The following is an 18480-nucleotide window of genomic DNA, read 5'->3' as shown; positions in this document are numbered from 1 at the left end:
GTACCTCTGACCCCATCCTAATACACAGACATCAGGACACAATTTCATTGAGTACCTGTAAGGGAAATATCTGTTCCTATCTGCTGCTAATGGATTCTCATTTCTTTAAAGCTACCTTTACAAGAATGACATCCACAAGTTGCAGAAGGACGCCTTCCAGGGGCTGAACTCCCTGGAGCAGCTGTGAGTACAGGCCTGGATCTGCCCCTCTACATCAAAAATGTCACCACACAAGGGCATGGGGTGGGGGGGGGGGGGTCAATACTGGAAATAAGAGAATAAATTAATAGGTGAATTGGCCTATGGTGCTTAAGACAGGCATAAAAAACCCCATAAAAGCTGAAATGTCTCACATTCCACCGAAAACACTAAATAATGTAGTCATAATTAACTAAGGGTCCCTATTGTTGTAATACAGTCAATGTCATAGTTAACCTGAAATGTTAATATGCAGGCACTCAGGTGAAGCACACAGAACTCAATTGATTGTAATGGGGCAATAAATATGGGTTAATAACAATCTGTGCCAATGTAAATGGCGCTATTTGTGCTCATTGTAGTTTACGCCACTCACCTTCCCCTTCACAATTTGCCTTCCTCCTCATTCCAGCTACCTTCACTTCAATAACCTGGAGAATGTGGAAGCTGAAAGCTTTGGGGGGCTGCCCAAACTGGAGCGACTGTGAGTGCGCTGACTGCAATGCTTTAATAACTTCTATAGGTGATCAGCAGAGCCCTGCAGAGCTCTCTGGCAGGAAAGACTGGAGAACTAGTGGCTGCTACAGAGGCACTGAAAACGCACTGTCCCATAGTTACTAAGCAGTGCTATGCTATAGGACACCTTTCAGCCTAACCCAGTGTTTTTCAAATGGGGTTTATAGGACGTCCCTAAAGGGCTCCCTGCAATTTTCAGGTCATTTGAAAATTGTGCCAAATACAGAAGAATTTACAATGCATCTGATCTCAGACGCGCTATTAGAGAGGGTTGGGGTTCCTAACAATGCATCTGATCTCAGACGCGCTATTAGAGGGGGTTGGGGTTCCTTATAATGCATCTGATCTCAGATGCGCTATTAGAGAGGGTTGGGGTTCCTTACAATGCGTCTGATCTCAGATGCGCTATTAAAGAGGGTTGGGGTTCCTTACAATGTATCTGATCTCAGACGCGCTATTAGAGAGAGTTGGGGTTCCTTACAATGCATCTGATCTCAGACTCGCTATTACAGAGGGTTCCGTGAATTTCTCAATATAATTATAGGGTTCCTTAAACAAAAACAAAAAAAGTAAACAAACACTGCTCTAGAGTGTAAGCTCTCAGGATCAGGACCCTCATTCCTCAGAATTTCACAAAATAATCATAGGGTTCTTTAAACAAGGTTAGAAAACACCGGCCTATTCACATGAACAGGCCATAAGATGTCTCAGGGAGTAGCAGTGATCACTATTTATGGACCCAAATGTCTGTCCACTCCTTGCAGGTTCCTGCACAACAACAGAATATCCAGGATTCAGCCGGGGACCTTCTCTCCGCTGAGGTCCCTGACACGCCTGTAAGTGACGGTTGCCGGTTACTCTGAGAAAGTGCATGTGTTTTGCGGAGGTATTGGCAGAGTATTGTGATGCGGTGCCGGAGGGACCAGCCACGCTGTACTTTGGCAGCGCTGACAGCTGACACACCTCCAGTCACCGTCTCTGTCTGTGCAGACGTTTGGATTCCAACCCCCTGTTCTGTGACTGTGAGATGCTGGGGCTGTCGGAGCTCCTGAGAAGGTACGCAGAGAGGGGCAGCACGCACGCTGCTGCAACCTGTGAGCACCCAGCGCATCTGCGGGGAACTCCTGTCCGCTTCCTGCCACCGGAGGCATTCAACTGCGGTGAGCTTCTCTTTCACCGCTACACACTGCATGTCAGATACTCTGTAACCAGCTAGGTGCAATCATGTACGGCACAGCAAGTTACAGTGATGCAATGTAAGGCTGCGTCGATCGTGTGCATGCGGCGCGAACAAAGTGCGGCAGCTCTATAGGGCCGGCCACAGTGAGCGCGCGATGAAGAGTGACCGCGCGGCAGAATTTAGTGCCGACAGAAACATTTGATTTGGTCGTGTTACGGCCTGGGTCATGTGAGGGGTTCAGCCAATGAGGGCAAACCAGCCTCGTGATGTCACGGCCACGCCTCCCCGTCGCGAGCGATCTCAGTTCACAGATCGCTCGGACGCCAGGCGCGCACGACGCCATGCGCCCCGCCGCGTGCCCGCCATATCCGAGGCCTAATGTACGTATTCATCTTTCTCTCTCTTTCTTTCTCTCTCTCACTCTCTTTCTCTCTCTCACTGTCTTTCTCTCACTCACTCTCTTTCTCTCACTCTCTTTCTCTCTCTCACTCCCTCCCTCCCTCCCACTCACTCTCTCTTTCTTTTTCTCTCTATAACAGCACATTTTGGGCAGGTTTATGCAGATAACTCTGGGCGTGTCTTGGTTTCAGTCACTTGACTTCCATCGATTATCTAAGTGTTACATGTCGCCAGAAGGATAGTATAGCTCAGCCCGAGCGTGGTGATATTGTCACTTTGTCCTGTTGTATGAATGAGAGAAGCTTAGTTTCCACGTTCCTTCTGCAGAGAGTCCTCGAATCGTGTCCGCACCAACAGATGCGCACGTCGCCCTGGGGACCACTGCTTATTTCACCTGTCGGGCAGAGGGAACCCCAAAACCTTCCATCATATGGCTGCATAACAAGTGAGTTACCACCTTCAGTGACCTGTGACAAGTGTCAGGAGAGGCCATAAGTGTCACTTTGTTTACGTATTGCAAACTACTTTAGAGGTGCAACACCAAGAATCAGCATTGTGCAACATGTAACAAATCAGTGGTCTTCCCTATGCAAATGTAACCATGTTTAACATAAAGATTTGGCTGCGTTAGTTCCTTTGGAAACTAAGCTTTTTCTTAGGGGCTTCGGAATGGGGGAGTGTTTGTGCAGCACGTTTTTCCTTCCCCCGTGCCCCATCCTGTCCTTGGGAGATACAAGGAGGTGAGGGAAGACTTGCAGGGGCAAACTCTTGATATAACACAAAATTGAGTATCCCAGGGAAATAAAACCCCTTCCAAGTCTCGCTTGCAAAATTATGCAGGGCAGCCTGCACTCGAATGCTTGGAGAGTTGGTGACGTCACCGCTTTCAAGCGTGAGCGCGCTCAGCGGCACCGTGGCCACAGCCTTATATGTTGGCTTCTAGGGAGGAGTGGCTCAGCGAGTAAAGACACCAATCTTGTGAAGCAGGGGAACCTGGTGTCAGCTCCTTGTGACCTTGGGCAAGTCACTTTATCTCCCTGTGCCTCAGGCACCATAAACATAGATTGTAAGCTCATGTGGGCAGGGACTGTGCCTGTAAAATTCCCATGTGCTGCGTACCGCGCGCTGTGCTGTAATTGTGACGCACTGGGTGTCCATTGGGAGAAAAACTTTGTTTCATATAGCGCTTATTATTATTAATATTAAGATTTAAATGTACAGATATTCTCCAGCAGAAGGCTTCAGGACCGAATTAAGGCTGTCAGGCTCAGTAAAGATGTGAGAAAGTCCTTCTTCACTGCAAAGGTAGTGGATGCATGGTACAGTCGCCCAGCAGAGGGCGGAGGAGAAAATAAAGTGATTAAAATGGTGCGAGGGAGACAGTTTGTATCTATTTATTGTATTTCTGATAGCGGTTCCTCTTCATCCTTCCTCCAAGCAACGAGATAGATATGAGTTCCGATGGCCGTTTGAACCTGCTGCAAAATGGGACGCTGATGATCCAGGATACACGAGAGTCGGACAAGGGAGTCTACCAGTGTGCGGCCAAGAATATAGCCGGGGAGGTCAGGACGCAGGAAGCCATCCTGCTCTACTCTGGCAGTCCATGTGAGTAACACCATGCAGGACACGCTCAGGGGCGCAGTGACGGCCGCCATGTGAGCAATGGAAAGTGCAAAAGGAAGGATGTCCTCTGGCGAGTGGACCACGTAGGTATGATATGTAATGCAGTAGAGTGTGGTGTGAGATGGTGCTCAAAATCACATGTGAACCTTGTACAAAACTTCTGTAATATGTCCATAGAAACCCCGGGTGCTGGGCTGATTGTCCACAATGAAAACATTCCATGTATAATGGTAGTAAAGAGGTGTAAGTGCCTAGCGGTGTCCATCAGGTATCCACACTATATGGCACACAATAATATCCTCTACACGAGCGTTGCGCAAACTTACCCAACATGCGCCCCCCTGTCTCCACTCCCTCCGGCTTGCGCCCCCCCCCCCCTCCCTGCACAGCTGCGGCATCATTTGACCAGTCAGTCTGGGTATTTAAAAGTTGAAGGGCCAGGAGAGTCTGTCTGTGAGTAGGTTACTGGCTCTACACTTCTTTAACCCAGGCAAGTGCTGAAAAAGCTGTGTAATGCGGCAGGAATAAGCTTAGAGGGATCCATGTTAAAATGGACAAGAAGCAAAAAAGGATACACTGAATGATCATTCACATGCCATTACCCATAATCCCTGGCTGCAGTGGCAGCATCGCATGCTAAGAGATAATGGGGAAGGGCAGGGTTGCAGAGCTGTCTGAGATATGGGGCTGTGCTCACAACGTGGGATTTGTATGTGTGGCCCACTGTACGGTGGAGGGTTTGTGTTAGTTTGGTACTCACCATAACTTACTTTGTTTACCTGGTAATACCCTCAGCGAACTTACTCCCGGAGGGGACTGAAACGCATTGCAAAGGAGTGCGTTATAGGTGAGGCTATTGCATTAAACGCAATGTGTCAGCTAGTTCAGGTGTTTAAATATTTATACTAAATATAAGAGTCTGGTTCTTTTGGGCACTAGATGAGGAGGCTTTAAAAACAATAATTGTACTGTAACTGCCTCAAAAAGGGGCAAAGCTGCAAGTGACGTATCTTAGATTTCTGCGATGTTAGCGCTCTACAAATACAACTAGCGAGATCTCGCTACAATTAAGCCCCCTTTTCTCTAAAACATGTTCCCCCTGTGCATACTTAACACACTGTGTGTTTGGGTGACCTGAATTCAACTGGCATCAGTTGCCGGGTGTCCAGTATGGAACCGAACCGTCCTGTATTTAGACATGCTATCCAGTAAAAAAAATTAGAGGTAATACTGGACATGTCCGGTATTACCTCTCTGGACATAGTGACCTGACCGGCTTGGGGGCAGCGGGATTTCCCAGGGCAGGTCTGTTGCTAGGGGTCTGGGCAGCTTACTCCATTCTGATTGGCTGCTGCTTGGTAATGCAGCCAATCAGGAATTAGTGTCAGGAGCCTGGGGGTGGGGCCAAGGAGAGGAGGAAACAGCATGAAGCGGTGAGAGGTGTGTTTGTGTCTTGAGCGTGTCACCATTGTATACAGTATTTTTGGAGAAGGCACCTGGCAGCCCTACTGGCATGCCTACGATGGAAGGGATTATTGGGTTCATATGCAATGTTGACTTGTCCGACCCTTCTCTTTCCAGCTAAGCCGGTCTTCATCATCCAGCCTCAAAACACAGAGGTGCTTCTGGGCGGCAGCGTCACTTTGGAGTGTGGGGTGTCTGGGTTTCCTCCCCCCAGTATCACCTGGACCACAGACACGGGGGAGCCTGTCCCCAAGGACGAGCGCTTTATTATCACAAGCTCTGGGGGGCTTTACATTCAGAATGTCACCATCTCTGAGCAGGGATCGTATCACTGCAACGCCAGCAATAGTGAAGGGTCCCTGCTGGCAACCGCCCTGATTATCATACAAGGTACCTAAGGCATAAATAAAGGCAATAAGTCACTTCATGGGTTTGGTTACCATTCCGCCACTATCCTACAGAGACCTCTTTAAGGAATTAATTATCCTGTGACACGCCAACTCCCACAGTGTACAGTGCCCTGTAAAATCCACAGCTATTCCTTCTTGTATTTTTTTTAAGACACACAGAAGTTTCTTGTGATTCCCAGTGACCAAACAGTGGTTGAGGGTCAAAGTGCAGAGTTGCCATGCTCTGGCCATGGACACCCATCTCCTTTGATAACCTGGACTAAAGCAGGTACCCTCAACAATTATTCCTCCGTTCAATAATGTTTAGATTGAAAGGCAACGACACAGTTTGTTTCCCCCAAATACTTAGCCTGCATTCATACTGTGCACCCCTTTTACTCTTTATATCTCATACTGTAAAACACAAAGAGACATATTTACTTAGCAGTCTGTTGCTATAAGACACCTTCTGGTGGTAGAAGACCCCTACTGGTGGTGAAGACCCCTTCTGGTGGCGGAAGACCCCTTCTGGTGGCGGAAGACCTCTTCTGGTGGCGGAAGACCTCTTCTGGTGGCGGAAGACCTCTTCTGGTGGTGGAAGATCCCTTCTGGTGGCGGAAGACCTCTTCTGGTGGTGGAAGACCCCTTCTGGTGGTGGAAGATCCCTACCGCCTGTTGACTTGAATATGATGTATTGTGTCTTCTAGGACCAGAATGTGCTTTATGGCAGAAAACTGCTTAGTAAGTATTTCCCAGTGTGTCTGCTTTACATTAAGCGGCAATACTTGTTTTACAAATCGTGTTATATTGTTTCTAACAAGTACAGTTACTTCTGGCAACAGTCACACTCCGGTAATGGGCTGTACAGTGGTTGTGGCTGGGCTAGGAGCCAGTGCCTGGGGCTGAGAGACTGCCAGCCCTCAGCAGAGTATAAGGGATAGGTTACAGCCCTGGAGAATGCCTGGAGGAGACTCCAGTGAATATTGCAGGACCCCTGCTACAGATCTAAATTGACATTCTCATCAGGGAACCAGTTTAATGTTTGCATGTTTCAAATAGTTTATATCTGTCATTCGGCACACAGAAGATAGCTGATGAATGAAGAGTCAGACTTCTGCTGCTATGCTTCTTATATCTGTAAACCATGCAGGATAGCAGTAAACAGAAAGGTATATTTAATGGGAATAAACCTATTTGTGGAATCCTGAACATATGTTACTATGCTACTAATACACAGTTTGACTAGAGGATGTCTGTCGTGTTGGGCTTGTTGCTGATTTCTCTTCTACCACTAGGTGGAGAGTTGCCTAATGATGGAAGACACAAAGTTCTGGCCTCAGGAACACTTCAGGTGCTGAGAGTTGGGCGGCTCGATGAGGGTCAGTATGAGTGCCACACTGCCAGTGCTCTTGGTGTCAGCTCAATGCCAGTGCAGCTCTATGTAAAACCGCAAGGTAAGGCACCAGTGATACATTGTAACCCATGGGTCTGTTCCTCCCATTTAGGTGACACTGACAGAGGGAACATTTGACTCATTAAGACTGGCTCTCTTATTCAGATGACTTAGACCAGAGAGACCTACAACCCACAAAGCCTCTTCCTCCCATTGTATTATGTCAGTGTCGTTAGTCATCCAGTGTCTATAACTATCACATAACCAGTCAATGAAAACTACTACGATACGTTGTGCTGCAGAGACGTTTCTCCCCTTTAGTGTTACCCATTCCCTGCAACCACCAATCCCCTGTTTCCCTTCGCACCCTCAGACGATGTGCGAGCTGGAGACGTCTTTGTGGAAATGTCTTTACAAGAAGCCATCCGCAGCGTGGACAGCGCCTTCAACTCCACACACCGGCATCTATTCAGCATGTAAGGACCCCACGAGCTAGCAGATCAAGGGAACTCCTGCACTGTAATGTCACCGCCTGTTCGCACTGCCGCCTGCAACTCCTTCCACTTGTTCATTTACCCAAGCAGCTGATATTGGGCCTTGAAATGGGATCTCACATCGGTGCTCAGTGTCTGGTTCACTAGGCCAGTCCTGCTTCTCAGTATTATTATTGTTTATATAATAGCGCCATCACATTCAGTGGTGCCGTACAAGGATCGCATGACGCACACAATGACAAACAGAACAATTACAGAGTTGCTATTTGTTACAGTAAGAAACAATCTGGGTCACCATTTGTTATCATCTAGTTTGTGTAACTGTCATACACTACCGCACATTGTACTGCGTGGATTGGGTTATTGGAGGGTGTCCCAACTCCTCAAGTGCATTAGTCCTGTTATTGTTCTGTAGTATATCGTGACCACAGAAAACCTTACCAAGTATGTAGTGTGTAAAGGTTTAATAGCCCTAGAAATAAGAGGGATGTAACTTCTCAGGTGTAATTAGCCCATCCTGTTAAGGTCTCTACTAAGTCAAATTAACCCTTCCATTATCAACCCCCTTCTCTGCCCAGGCTCCCCAAAACACCGAAGGATCTCCTGGCTCTCTCCCGCTACCCCAGGGAGCCCCAGGCCATCGAGACCGTCAGAGCAGCAGAGATTCTGGAAAGGACCATGGAGCTGATTGCAGAGCACGTGCAGCAAGGACAGGCACATGACCGTAACAGCTCGAGTAGGTGACCCCAGGAGCAGCCCTCTGTAAGGGATATAGGATGTGTGAAGTGCAGATGGGGCAGAGAGGAGTTCTTGATTTTATATACACTACCGGCTTCACATTGGAAAAGCCAGTATACCCAGCCACACACTGAGACGTAAAACACGCGAGCAGGGTTACTGGCTCTACACTTCACTAACCCAGGCGGTGCTGAAAAAGCGGCAGGCAGAAGCTTATAGGGCCCCATGTTAAAATGGACAAGAAGCAAAAGGTGACACTGTGCGCTCATTTGCATGTTATTTCCCAGAATCCCTGGCTGCAGTGGAAGAGAGAGAGATAATGGGGAAGGGCAGGGCTGCAGCCCTGCCTGAGGCACGTGAATGCGCGCACACCGTGAGATTTTTATTTGCTGCGCGCTGTTACATTGACGATTTGTGTCACTTTGTTACTCACCATAATTGACTTTGTATAGTGCTGATAGTGTATGCAGAACTGTACATAAAACGTTGCAGGCACAGTGAGTCCCTGCCGCATCGAGCTGACAATCTAATTTTGGTGACCCGCTTAAAAGGCAGTGGCATTACAATGGAGATACTCCTTCAGCTTCATGTGTAAACGCTTGTTATTTTGCTTTTCCGCATGTCCATATGACAGCCCTCCTCATACACCCGATATTACATTTTAGTGCTGATTAATTCGCTTACTCCTGCACAGCCAGTGTAATAATGCTGCAAAGAACAGCACCAGGATTATCCTTTAACGGAAGTATTTGCTCCCTCTGATAATTCTGCTGCTGCCGTTTTTTGCACCATTTTCTGTAAAACTCTTTGTTTTCCGTCTTTCATAACTTCCTTCTCTTCAGCGTTGGCTTAAAATAAGCGCAAAACAGCCAAATGTCCCCCAAATCAAAACGTTTCAAGTAAGATATCTTCCGCTTTCTGCATCAACCGTATTTCTGGTTTAAATAATGTGCATAACATTTGTATAATGCAGAGACACACATTTTTCTTGGTTCAGCAAAAACTCGGGAACTTATGCTACATTATTAATTGTGCCTGTCATTTCTTCTATGCGAAGTACTGTGTACACTGTCCCCATTGCTGCTATTACATTATTAGTTTATTGTGCATTGTCCTGTAACCGGATTGCATGTGTTCCCTGTTCTGAGGCTGCCAGCACTCCTCGGTGTAAATTGCAGCATTGTTGCCTTCCCTTGTGGCTTCCCAGTCTGTTGCCTTGGCAACCCCCCTCTGTTCAAACCTCAGCTGGTTTGGCCTTATCCTCCCCTGCTAGTTGGCATAATCCATATCTTGTTCCTGCTTGGACAGGAAAGCATGGCTTTCTTTTGGAACCAGCAGCCTGTCCCATCTCCTGGTAAAATAATCACAATTTACCTCTCCCTCACTTTTGCCACCAACCCCAGTTCCCCTCCTTTTTGTTATTGTTCCTTTTTACAATAAAAGCACAAAGAAAAGAAGGGCTCAGTGTGCCCCTACAGGGAGTGAGTTAACTGCCTGCCTCTCCCACTTGCCACAGTGTGCATGGGTCAGAACATGCATTTTTAAAGACCCTGCATAATCCGCACTTTACCTCTTTTCCTTGCAGGTTACCGTTACAGTAACCTGCTGTCCCCTCATTACATCAGCATGATCGCGAACGTCTCCGGCTGCTCGGCACACCGCCACGCCCCCAACTGCTCTGACATCTGCTTCCATCGGCGGTACCGGACGCACGATGGCTCCTGCAACAACCTGCAACACCCGACGTGGGGAGCGTCCCTTACTGCCTTCCCGCGCCTGCTCAGACCTGCATACCAAAACGGCTTCAACTTCCCCCGGGGACATGGAGCGACAGAGGATTTAGGGGAGCTGCCGTTACCTCTTCCCCGTCTGGTCTCCACCACCATGATAGGCACGGAGACGGTCACTCCGGACGCTCAGTACACGCACATGCTCATGCAGTGGGGGCAGTTCCTGGATCATGATTTGGACCAGACGGTACCTGCCCTTAGCATGTCCCGGTTCTCTGACAGGGCTCCCTGTGGCCAGGTCTGCTCTAATGACCCCCCTTGCTTTCCCATTACTATCCCCGAGAATGATCCTCGTGCGAGCAGTGGGCGCTGCATGTTCTTTGCCCGTTCCAGTCCAGTCTGTGGCAGTGGGGTGACCTCGCTCCTCCTGGACTCCATCTATGCCCGGGAGCAGGTGAATCTGCTCACCTCCTACCTGGACGCCTCCAACGTTTATGGAAGCACCGAGCAGAAGTCACAGGAGCTAAGGGACCTCAGCAACCAGAGGGGGATGCTGTTGGCTGGCCGAGTGGTGTCTAGTTCAGGAAAGCCCCTGATGCCATTTGCCAGGGGCCCCCCCACAGAATGCATGAGGGATGAGAATGAAAGCTCTGTGCCATGCTTCCTAGCAGGAGACCACCGTGCCAACGAACAGTTAGGACTCACCTCTATGCACACCCTGTGGTTTCGGGAGCACAACCGTATTGCAGAGCAGCTGCGGCAGCTTAACCGCCACTGGGAAGGAGACAGGGTCTATCATGAGGCCAGGAAGCTGGTGAGCGCTCAAATGCAGCACATCACCTATGCCCACTGGCTGCCCAAAGTCCTCGGAGAAGCCGGAATGAGCATGTTGGGGGAATACAAGGGCTATGAGCCCAACCTCAATGGTGGCATCTTCAATGCCTTTGCCACTGCTGCCTTCCGATTTGGGCATACGCTGATTAACCCCATACTGTACCGAATGGACGAAACATTCCAACCCATCCCACAAGGACATCTTCCACTGCACAAGACCTTCTTCAGTCCATTCAGGCTTCTCCAGGAAGGAGGGATAGATCCCATCTTGCGTGGCCTTTTTGGGGTTCCTGGTAAGATGAGGGTCCCCACAGAATTACTCAACACAGAGCTGACTGAGAAGCTTTTCTCCGCTGCACACTCAGTGTCCCTGGACTTAGCCGCCATTAATATCCAGAGGGGCCGAGACCACGGACTCCCCCCTTACAACGACTACCGGGTCTTCTGCAACCTAACCTCAGCTCAGGACTTCGAGGACCTAAAGACCGAAATCAAGAACCAGGAGATAAGGGAGAAGCTCCGCAGGTCAGTTTGTGGTAGGGACATGATAGTTGTAGTTACAATGTAATGCGTATATCTTACACAAGATAACAGGAAGTCGTGAACAAAATGTTATTGTGGAATCTCTTTCCCCTTCCTCTTTGTTTAAAGAAAAATATATCAGCCATAGCACTCAAAATCCATGCCCTTAGCAGTGATCAGAGTTTCTTTCAGAAACCCTTAACATTGGATCTAGAGAGAATCAAAACAGACGCGGGAGTGGAGCTATGACCCGAAGACATACTGTATAGAAACATTTACACCAGATGCTTATAACCTGGCACCATTCTGGCTCTTTTTATAGTAATTAGAGGAATAAAAGTTATGATAATGTTATGTATTTTATTTCATTTGCCTTTTAGGGTCATCATGAGGGCTTCACTTCCAAAGTCTAAGTTGGACTCTTCATGAACTGTATGATACTAATGTAATGTAATGAATTATTTTGTTCGATTCACTGTGTTTCCTTTGTCCTCCTCTGCTGCCCTTCTCTACAATATTCAAATTGGCATACAGTTTGTATGGGACACCCAAAAACGTGGATCTGTTCCCAGCGCTGATGGTGGAAGACCTGGTACCTGGGACTCGGGTCGGAGCCACTCTAATGTGTCTTTTGGTTGCTCAGTTTAAAAGAATCAGAGATGGAGACAGGTAAAGAATAGAAACAATGAACCAATGTGTGCACCAAATGCACTTCTCCTCTCTGCTACACCCAACACACGTCTCTACTCTTCTACACCCAACACACTTCTCCCTACTGCACCCAACAAACTTCTCCTCTGCTACACCCAACACACTTCTCCTCTCTACTACACCCAACACACCTCCTCTCTGCTACACCCAACACACGTCTCCTCTCTACTACACCCAACACACGTCTACTCTCTGCTACACCCAACACACGTCTCCACTCTACTACACCCAACACACGTCTACTCTCTGCTACACCCAACACATTTCCTTACTCCCATTGTCCCCGTTTCCCACCATGCCACTTTGATTGTAAGTTTTTCGAGTATGTATTTTCAAGTATCCTCGTGCTACACAGTTTCCATATTTTCTTTATCTGTATGCTTCTAATGTAGAGCACCAAGCACATGTAGGGTACTTTACTAAATAGACCCGGTCACTGGCAGAGGGATTGCAATGCATTGCTTGGGTTAGGCCTGTCCCTACAATGCCCGTAACATCTAAGATGGGAAGGAAAGGTCCAGCACTCTACAACACACACATGATTTGTTGTTATATAGGAGCCATTTATAAATGCCCAGTCTGCTGCAAGGTCCTCTAGCACTTAACCCTTGAATGGCCTCTGTGATGTCTGGTAGCAACTAAAGGCCTGGATTTAATAAAGACAATTTAGAAATAAACTGAGCCCCAAGACTTCTGCATCTTCCACAATGCAAAACGTTCAAGTACAACGTGGATATAATGATAGTCTTATCCATAGGGTCTCCAACTCATTGCCACCACCACCACCGCCTCTTTCATGACTCGTCATCCACACCTAAGCTTTTGTTTTTGTAATACATGTACAGATGTAGTAAGACTTCGTGTCTTTGGTGCCGCGGTCACGCAACCGCGGCGGTTGCCGCACCGAAGGATTAACGCTCGTGGGGTCACATGCAGAAGCATGGACCCCTGCATCTCCACTGAAGTAGACCCTCTTCCCAGCACCGCAGACTTTTGCTTGTTCATCCCAAATCCCAATATAACTTAACTCTATCCTACCTGGTTTGTGCTGCTTCATCCTTTCGGCAGGTTCTGGTATGCCAACCCTGACGTCTTCACCCCGCCTCAGCTCACTCAGGTCAGACAGTCCTCGCTGGCACGTGTCCTCTGTGATAATGGAGACCACATTCGGCATCTTCAGGAGGATGTCTTCCAAGTTGCAACCTTCCCCCACGGCATGCAGAGCTGCGAGGATGTCCCCGGCATAGACCTTCGTCTCTGGCAGGAGTGTTGTGACGGTGAGGAGGTGTAATCAGTGATACATTCCCCTACTGCAGGGAGCGCAAACTGGGGGGGCGCAGGATTTTGTTGGGGGCGCGGCGGTTGCAGCGGCCCCTCGCTCTTCCCCGAGGCATTTACGTTAAATGCCGGAGGTCCGCACAAGGCCTCTGCAACCTCAACTTACCGGGGTTCTGTAGTCTTCTGGATGCGTCGCCATGGTAACGACACGGTAACGCGCGTCACATGACCCGCAGCATCATTTGACATCAGGTCACAGAGGGGGGGGGGGGCGCGAGCGCTGGGGCTGTAACACAGGGGGGGCACAGCTCCAAAACTTTGCGCACCCCTAGAGAGGATAGAGGAGCAGTAATTCTTTATGTTTGCAGATGCGCTGCTATATAGCTGTGTGCTCCTCACAAATCTATCTCCTCCTCAGAGTGTGGGACGCAGGGACAGAGTGATGTGTTATCCCAGCAATTCCGTGGCAGAAGATCTGTCAAATTCAGCTACGCTGAGGAAAATCAATCCAGCCGCACTGCTGTGAACTCCAGGTGAGGGACATATTGTAACGATGCTCGTCTCATAACAGGAAGCTGAACCGTGAGGTTAGGATATTAAATCACCGACCTGAACCGAGAGACAGAGTCCTGAATGAATGTAGCGATGTCAGGTTCACTGGCTGAGGTCATGGCAGGCGGCAAAGGACCGAAGTCGGGGTCACTGGCTGAGGTCATGCCAGGCGGCAAAGTATCGTAGTCGGGATCACTGGCTGAGGTCATGGCAGACGGCAAAGGACCGTAGTCGGAGTGACCGGCTGAGGTCAATGCTGAGTGCAAAGAAACAGCAACAAGTTGGAGACTCGCAGGAACAAACATGACACCATGTTCTTGCAACTTCCTGCAGCAAGTCCAGCCTATTTATAGGCAGGACGCCAGCAAACAAGATGGCCACTGCATCCTCAGCATGGGCGGAAGTGGAAAATAGTGTTTGCCAGAAAGCAAGATGACCGCTGTAACTTCAGTGTGAGCGCTGACCACACTGAAGTCTCATACATACTGTATTTCTTTGTGGTTATGATGAACAATACATTCTTATCCAGACCCTCCAACATAGGGCACGTGAAAATGGGTACCGTACACTTTCGTTCCTCTGTCAACGTGGGATACTGGAGCTTACATGTCAGGACCTCCTATGAGAATACAGTAACACATGCAATTTATTATATGCAATGGTAAATTACATACAATCAGCGGGTTACATGTATGTATATCTTTATTTATATAGCGCCATTAATGTACATAGCGCTTCACAGCAGTAATACACGTGACAATCATATAAATAACAAATAATACAAATAACAGATTATGGGAATAAGTGCTTCAGACATAAAAGTAACATTTAGGAAAAGGAGTCCCTGCTCCGAAGAGCTTACAATCTAATTGGTAGGTAGGAAGAACATACAGAGACAGTAGAAGGGTGGTCTGGTAAGTGCGTCTGCAGGGGGCCAAGCTTTATCAACGCGGTTATTGATCTTCAAGCTGCTGTAATTAGCTGAAGGTTCTGAACTTCAACCAGTGGGAGACAGGCTGTGCTCCTTGCCCACGCACACACATGGGCAGAAATAGGTACATCTGGTTTCAATAGGTACAGGATCTCACGGGAGACCAGGACTATTCACCGGGATCATAGCACCAGACAGGAGGTCAATAAAGCAGTTTTATTGCAGATGTAGCCAACACGCACAGCACAAGTACAGAAAGAGGTCAAACAGGGTTACAGGGGGAATCCTAGCTAGCTGGGTACTGGTGCCACTTCTCAAGGCTTACCCAAAGAAGCTCCAATATTCCACAGGGGTCTGGTCCCTCAGGACCATGGGGATGCTATTTCGGCAGTGTTGAATTTCCCGCTCGGATCGGAACCTAGTCTCATTCTGGGGTGTCTCCGGCAAAGCCACGGAGCACGCCGCTTAGTTAGCTTACACGCTAACTGTTATGTCCCATTCTTACTGCGGCTTAATAAGCTGAGACAGGCAGATAACTCAATTCCTTCCGCCATACAATATGGATGTCTTCTTCAATTTCTGATGTTTTTATTATGGGAACACAAAAAATGGGAACATGTTTTGGGAATGCATAAAAATAAGGAATAGGTAAGAAACAATGCAATCACAGGGAGAGCAGCGGGGAGAAACAAGGCAACAGCTCTAAAAGGAAGTACCTGCAGGCAGCAGGAAACAAGCATGGGCTGAACCAAGTAACAGGGGGAGAGGAAAGATCCAAGACCCCAGCGGTGGGGAAAGGGTGGTTGCTGAGGCAACAGGTTACCAAGCAACAGCATAGGCAGGAAACCAGGAGAAATATAAACCTGGAGACAGAACACTAACTCCAGGACTGACTGTGGAGCTCAGATCCGCTACCCCGTCTCCATAGAAAAGCATGGAAGAGAGCACATGGACCAATCGCAGTATGGATACTACGCACCTGGCCAATCACAGAGCGAGGGCCTGCCTGTGAGGGAACCAATCTGGGTGCATCTAGGACAGTCCACAGAGGTGGGTTTAAGGAGAGTGGGGATTTCAAACCGGCCAATGATATCTCCCACAGAGATAGGCGCCTCGGTGAACCAAGTCTCCGCTCTTTGAAGCAACGTCTCCCAGACCTGAGAGCCGCCCATCCCCACTCTCAAGCTCTGCTCCTCCCCTCCCCCCACTTTTTTTTTTAACACAACCCGAATTCCTTTGTGTGCAGGATGGATAAGTGAATTCCAGCCTGGCACACAACGGAGACACACAAATACAAGCTGCACATTTGACACTGAATAAGGTGTACACACACATATAGGATAATACATGTTGGCCCTTTTAGCCAGAATAAGGTGGATATACAGGGGAATCATATGTATTCAGCTAGACAGATATGGGCAATGGCTGGGCTTAACCCTTAATATGCGAGCCACATTGCCGCTACCGTCCCACGGGACATAACAAGTAAGTAGAGTTGGAGGGTATGCCTTATCCACTGTATCTACAAGTGAGTGAAAATCTAGCAGCTACTTTTAGTATTTGTTATTGATCTTGGAATGGAGGTGTCACGTTGCATTTTTGTACCTAACTACTGTATATCTGAGGCTGAGGTCAAGGGTAAGAATTTTGGGGGTGCAGAACAAGTTTTAGGATGGTTACATCACCATTTCTGCAGACCCTGTTTTATGCGCATACATTCCCAGGTACACACTGAAACTCGTTATGAATTCTGATTGCAGACACAAAGACTCACCTGAGGATAATGCCCTGGAGTCTATTCTTACCCAGCTTGAAAGGACCATTGCTGTTCTGCAGAGGAAGGTACTGCTGTTCTCAGATCCCTTTGAAAATGGTAAATCATGTTGGGAGAGGGGTCGTCTACTTCTCAGAATGAGTGTTCAGCTCTCTTTATAGTGAGACCCAAAAACTATATGTAGGGATGCTTCACTCTCAGTTGTAAAACGGAGCTGAATATTCATTGGTTTCATTGGAACTGCCACTAAACACCCCACCCCACCCCTCCCGCCTGTCTCGTGCTCTCAGAGCCGCCCCTCGTGTACAGTACAGTATTTAAAGGTGCAATCTCAATGCCAAGGGCTGCCAACAACTCTAAAGACCTTGGCCCCATGTTGTTGGGCGTGGGGGCAATTTATTCAGCTGGGAGGGGGGATTCTGGAGCGTAGGGTGGGCGCCATGGGGAGGATGATCCATCTGTCTAGCTCACCATTTACTGTGGGCACGGCAGAGTAAGAACTTCTGGTAGGACGGGCGGAGCATCCCTTCTCCGCTAGGCCTGAGACACTTGTCGCTCTCCCTTCCCTGTTGGTTGCCCTGTAGTCATCTAGACAACATACTTTTAACAGTCAAATTGGCTTCCCTAAACCAATTGTTGTTTTGTAAATTAGTTACAAGTTGAATTTCTTAAGAGCTTCTGAATGGGGAAGTATTTGTCAATCAAGTGTGTTCTGTCCCCTTATCCCACCCTGTCCTTCTCAGAGAACCGATAAAATTAGGTGTGGGAGGGAAGAGGGGGCACTCTGGCTGTACAAGCACATGCTGATCACACAGTGACATCACATAGTGACGTCACACAGTGATATCACACAAAAGGGACAAGCCAGGGGATATTAAATACCTTGTATTTCTAACTTTTAAAAAAATATGTAAAAATACTTAGAGGTATCTGATTTGGATAAGAAAATGTATCACACACCCAGATTAAACATCTTGAATATGTCACTGGAATTAGTTCACTTTGGTCTTAGGAGGGATTGTCCCATTTGGTCATATCCTTGGGGGTGGACTGCACATAACTCCTTGTATACCTGCAGGTGACAGATATTGAAGCTCAGATGAGGTGGAGGTATGGGGGATCCCCAGAAAGAGGACAGAGAAATGAGAGTCGTCAGCAGGATGAGTCATTGTAGCAGTGAGTTCAACCACATCTGTTCCATCTCTGTACAGTCCTGAGGATTCTTGGCTTGTTATAATGTTACCATTACCTTGGGCCGTGTAAAGTAGAGAAAAAACCATTAAAAACAAATAAAATACATTATCTGGAGATAAACTGGTGAGATTCCAAAAGCTGTTGAAGAACTTTGTATTGATCCAGTAAAAGGCATCAAACCTGGAAGAACAACCAACACATACATTTGGAACTGCCATCTATTTGATATTTAAGAACTCAGCGACGCATTGTCTTGTTGGCTTCTCTGACACTGAAGGTGTTAAGGGTATTTGGAGGTTGTATATGCAGTACTCGGGTTGTTTATTCTCCAGGCAATGAAACTCAAGTGAAAATTAGTTGCAGAAAGAGCAGAGCCACTTCTCTAATCTTAACAGCACAGCTCTTAAGAGGGTGTATTCAGTATCCTGGTGGGAAGGGGAATGAGTAACCTCAGGGGTAGCCTGGTGGGAAGGGGAATGAGTAAACTCAGGGGTAGCCTGGTGGGAAGGGGAATGAGTAAACTCAGGGGTAGCCTGATGGGAAGGGGAATGAGTAAC

General features: G+C 48.0%; 1 protein-coding gene across 2 annotated transcripts in view; it reads left to right on the top strand.

Annotated features, from left to right (window-relative positions):
* The window catches only part of LOC142466491 (peroxidasin homolog), a 34854-nt gene extending 16794 nt beyond the window's left edge, over window positions 1-18060 (top strand). Inside the window, exons 4-20 of one of the 2 annotated variants that reach the window (XM_075571513.1) lie at window positions 112-183; window positions 611-682; window positions 1479-1550; window positions 1705-1874; window positions 2621-2738; window positions 3732-3901; window positions 5501-5773; window positions 5945-6061; window positions 7068-7226; window positions 7539-7641; window positions 8238-8395; window positions 9983-11486; window positions 12018-12152; window positions 13263-13471; window positions 13891-14005; window positions 16716-16797; window positions 17808-18060. In XM_075571513.1, coding sequence (XP_075427628.1) covers window positions 112-183; window positions 611-682; window positions 1479-1550; window positions 1705-1874; window positions 2621-2738; window positions 3732-3901; window positions 5501-5773; window positions 5945-6061; window positions 7068-7226; window positions 7539-7641; window positions 8238-8395; window positions 9983-11486; window positions 12018-12152; window positions 13263-13471; window positions 13891-14005; window positions 16716-16797; window positions 17808-17903 — 3625 coding nt within the window. In that variant the 3' untranslated portion in view covers window positions 17904-18060. The remainder of the gene's footprint in view (window positions 1-111; window positions 184-610; window positions 683-1478; window positions 1551-1704; window positions 1875-2620; window positions 2739-3731; window positions 3902-5500; window positions 5774-5944; window positions 6062-7067; window positions 7227-7538; window positions 7642-8237; window positions 8396-9982; window positions 11487-12017; window positions 12153-13262; window positions 13472-13890; window positions 14006-16715; window positions 16798-17807) is intronic. The other variant, XM_075571514.1, reaches the window with a different exon arrangement.
* Window positions 18061-18480: the final 420 nt, after the last annotated feature.

The sequence above is a fragment of the Ascaphus truei genome, chromosome 15 (genome assembly GCF_040206685.1).
Source record: "Ascaphus truei isolate aAscTru1 chromosome 15, aAscTru1.hap1, whole genome shotgun sequence".
In the NCBI taxonomy this organism is placed as follows: Eukaryota; Metazoa; Chordata; class Amphibia; order Anura; family Ascaphidae; genus Ascaphus; species Ascaphus truei.
The sequence above is the reverse complement of the archived record's forward strand: the minus strand, read 5'-3'. Positions and strand labels throughout refer to the sequence as shown.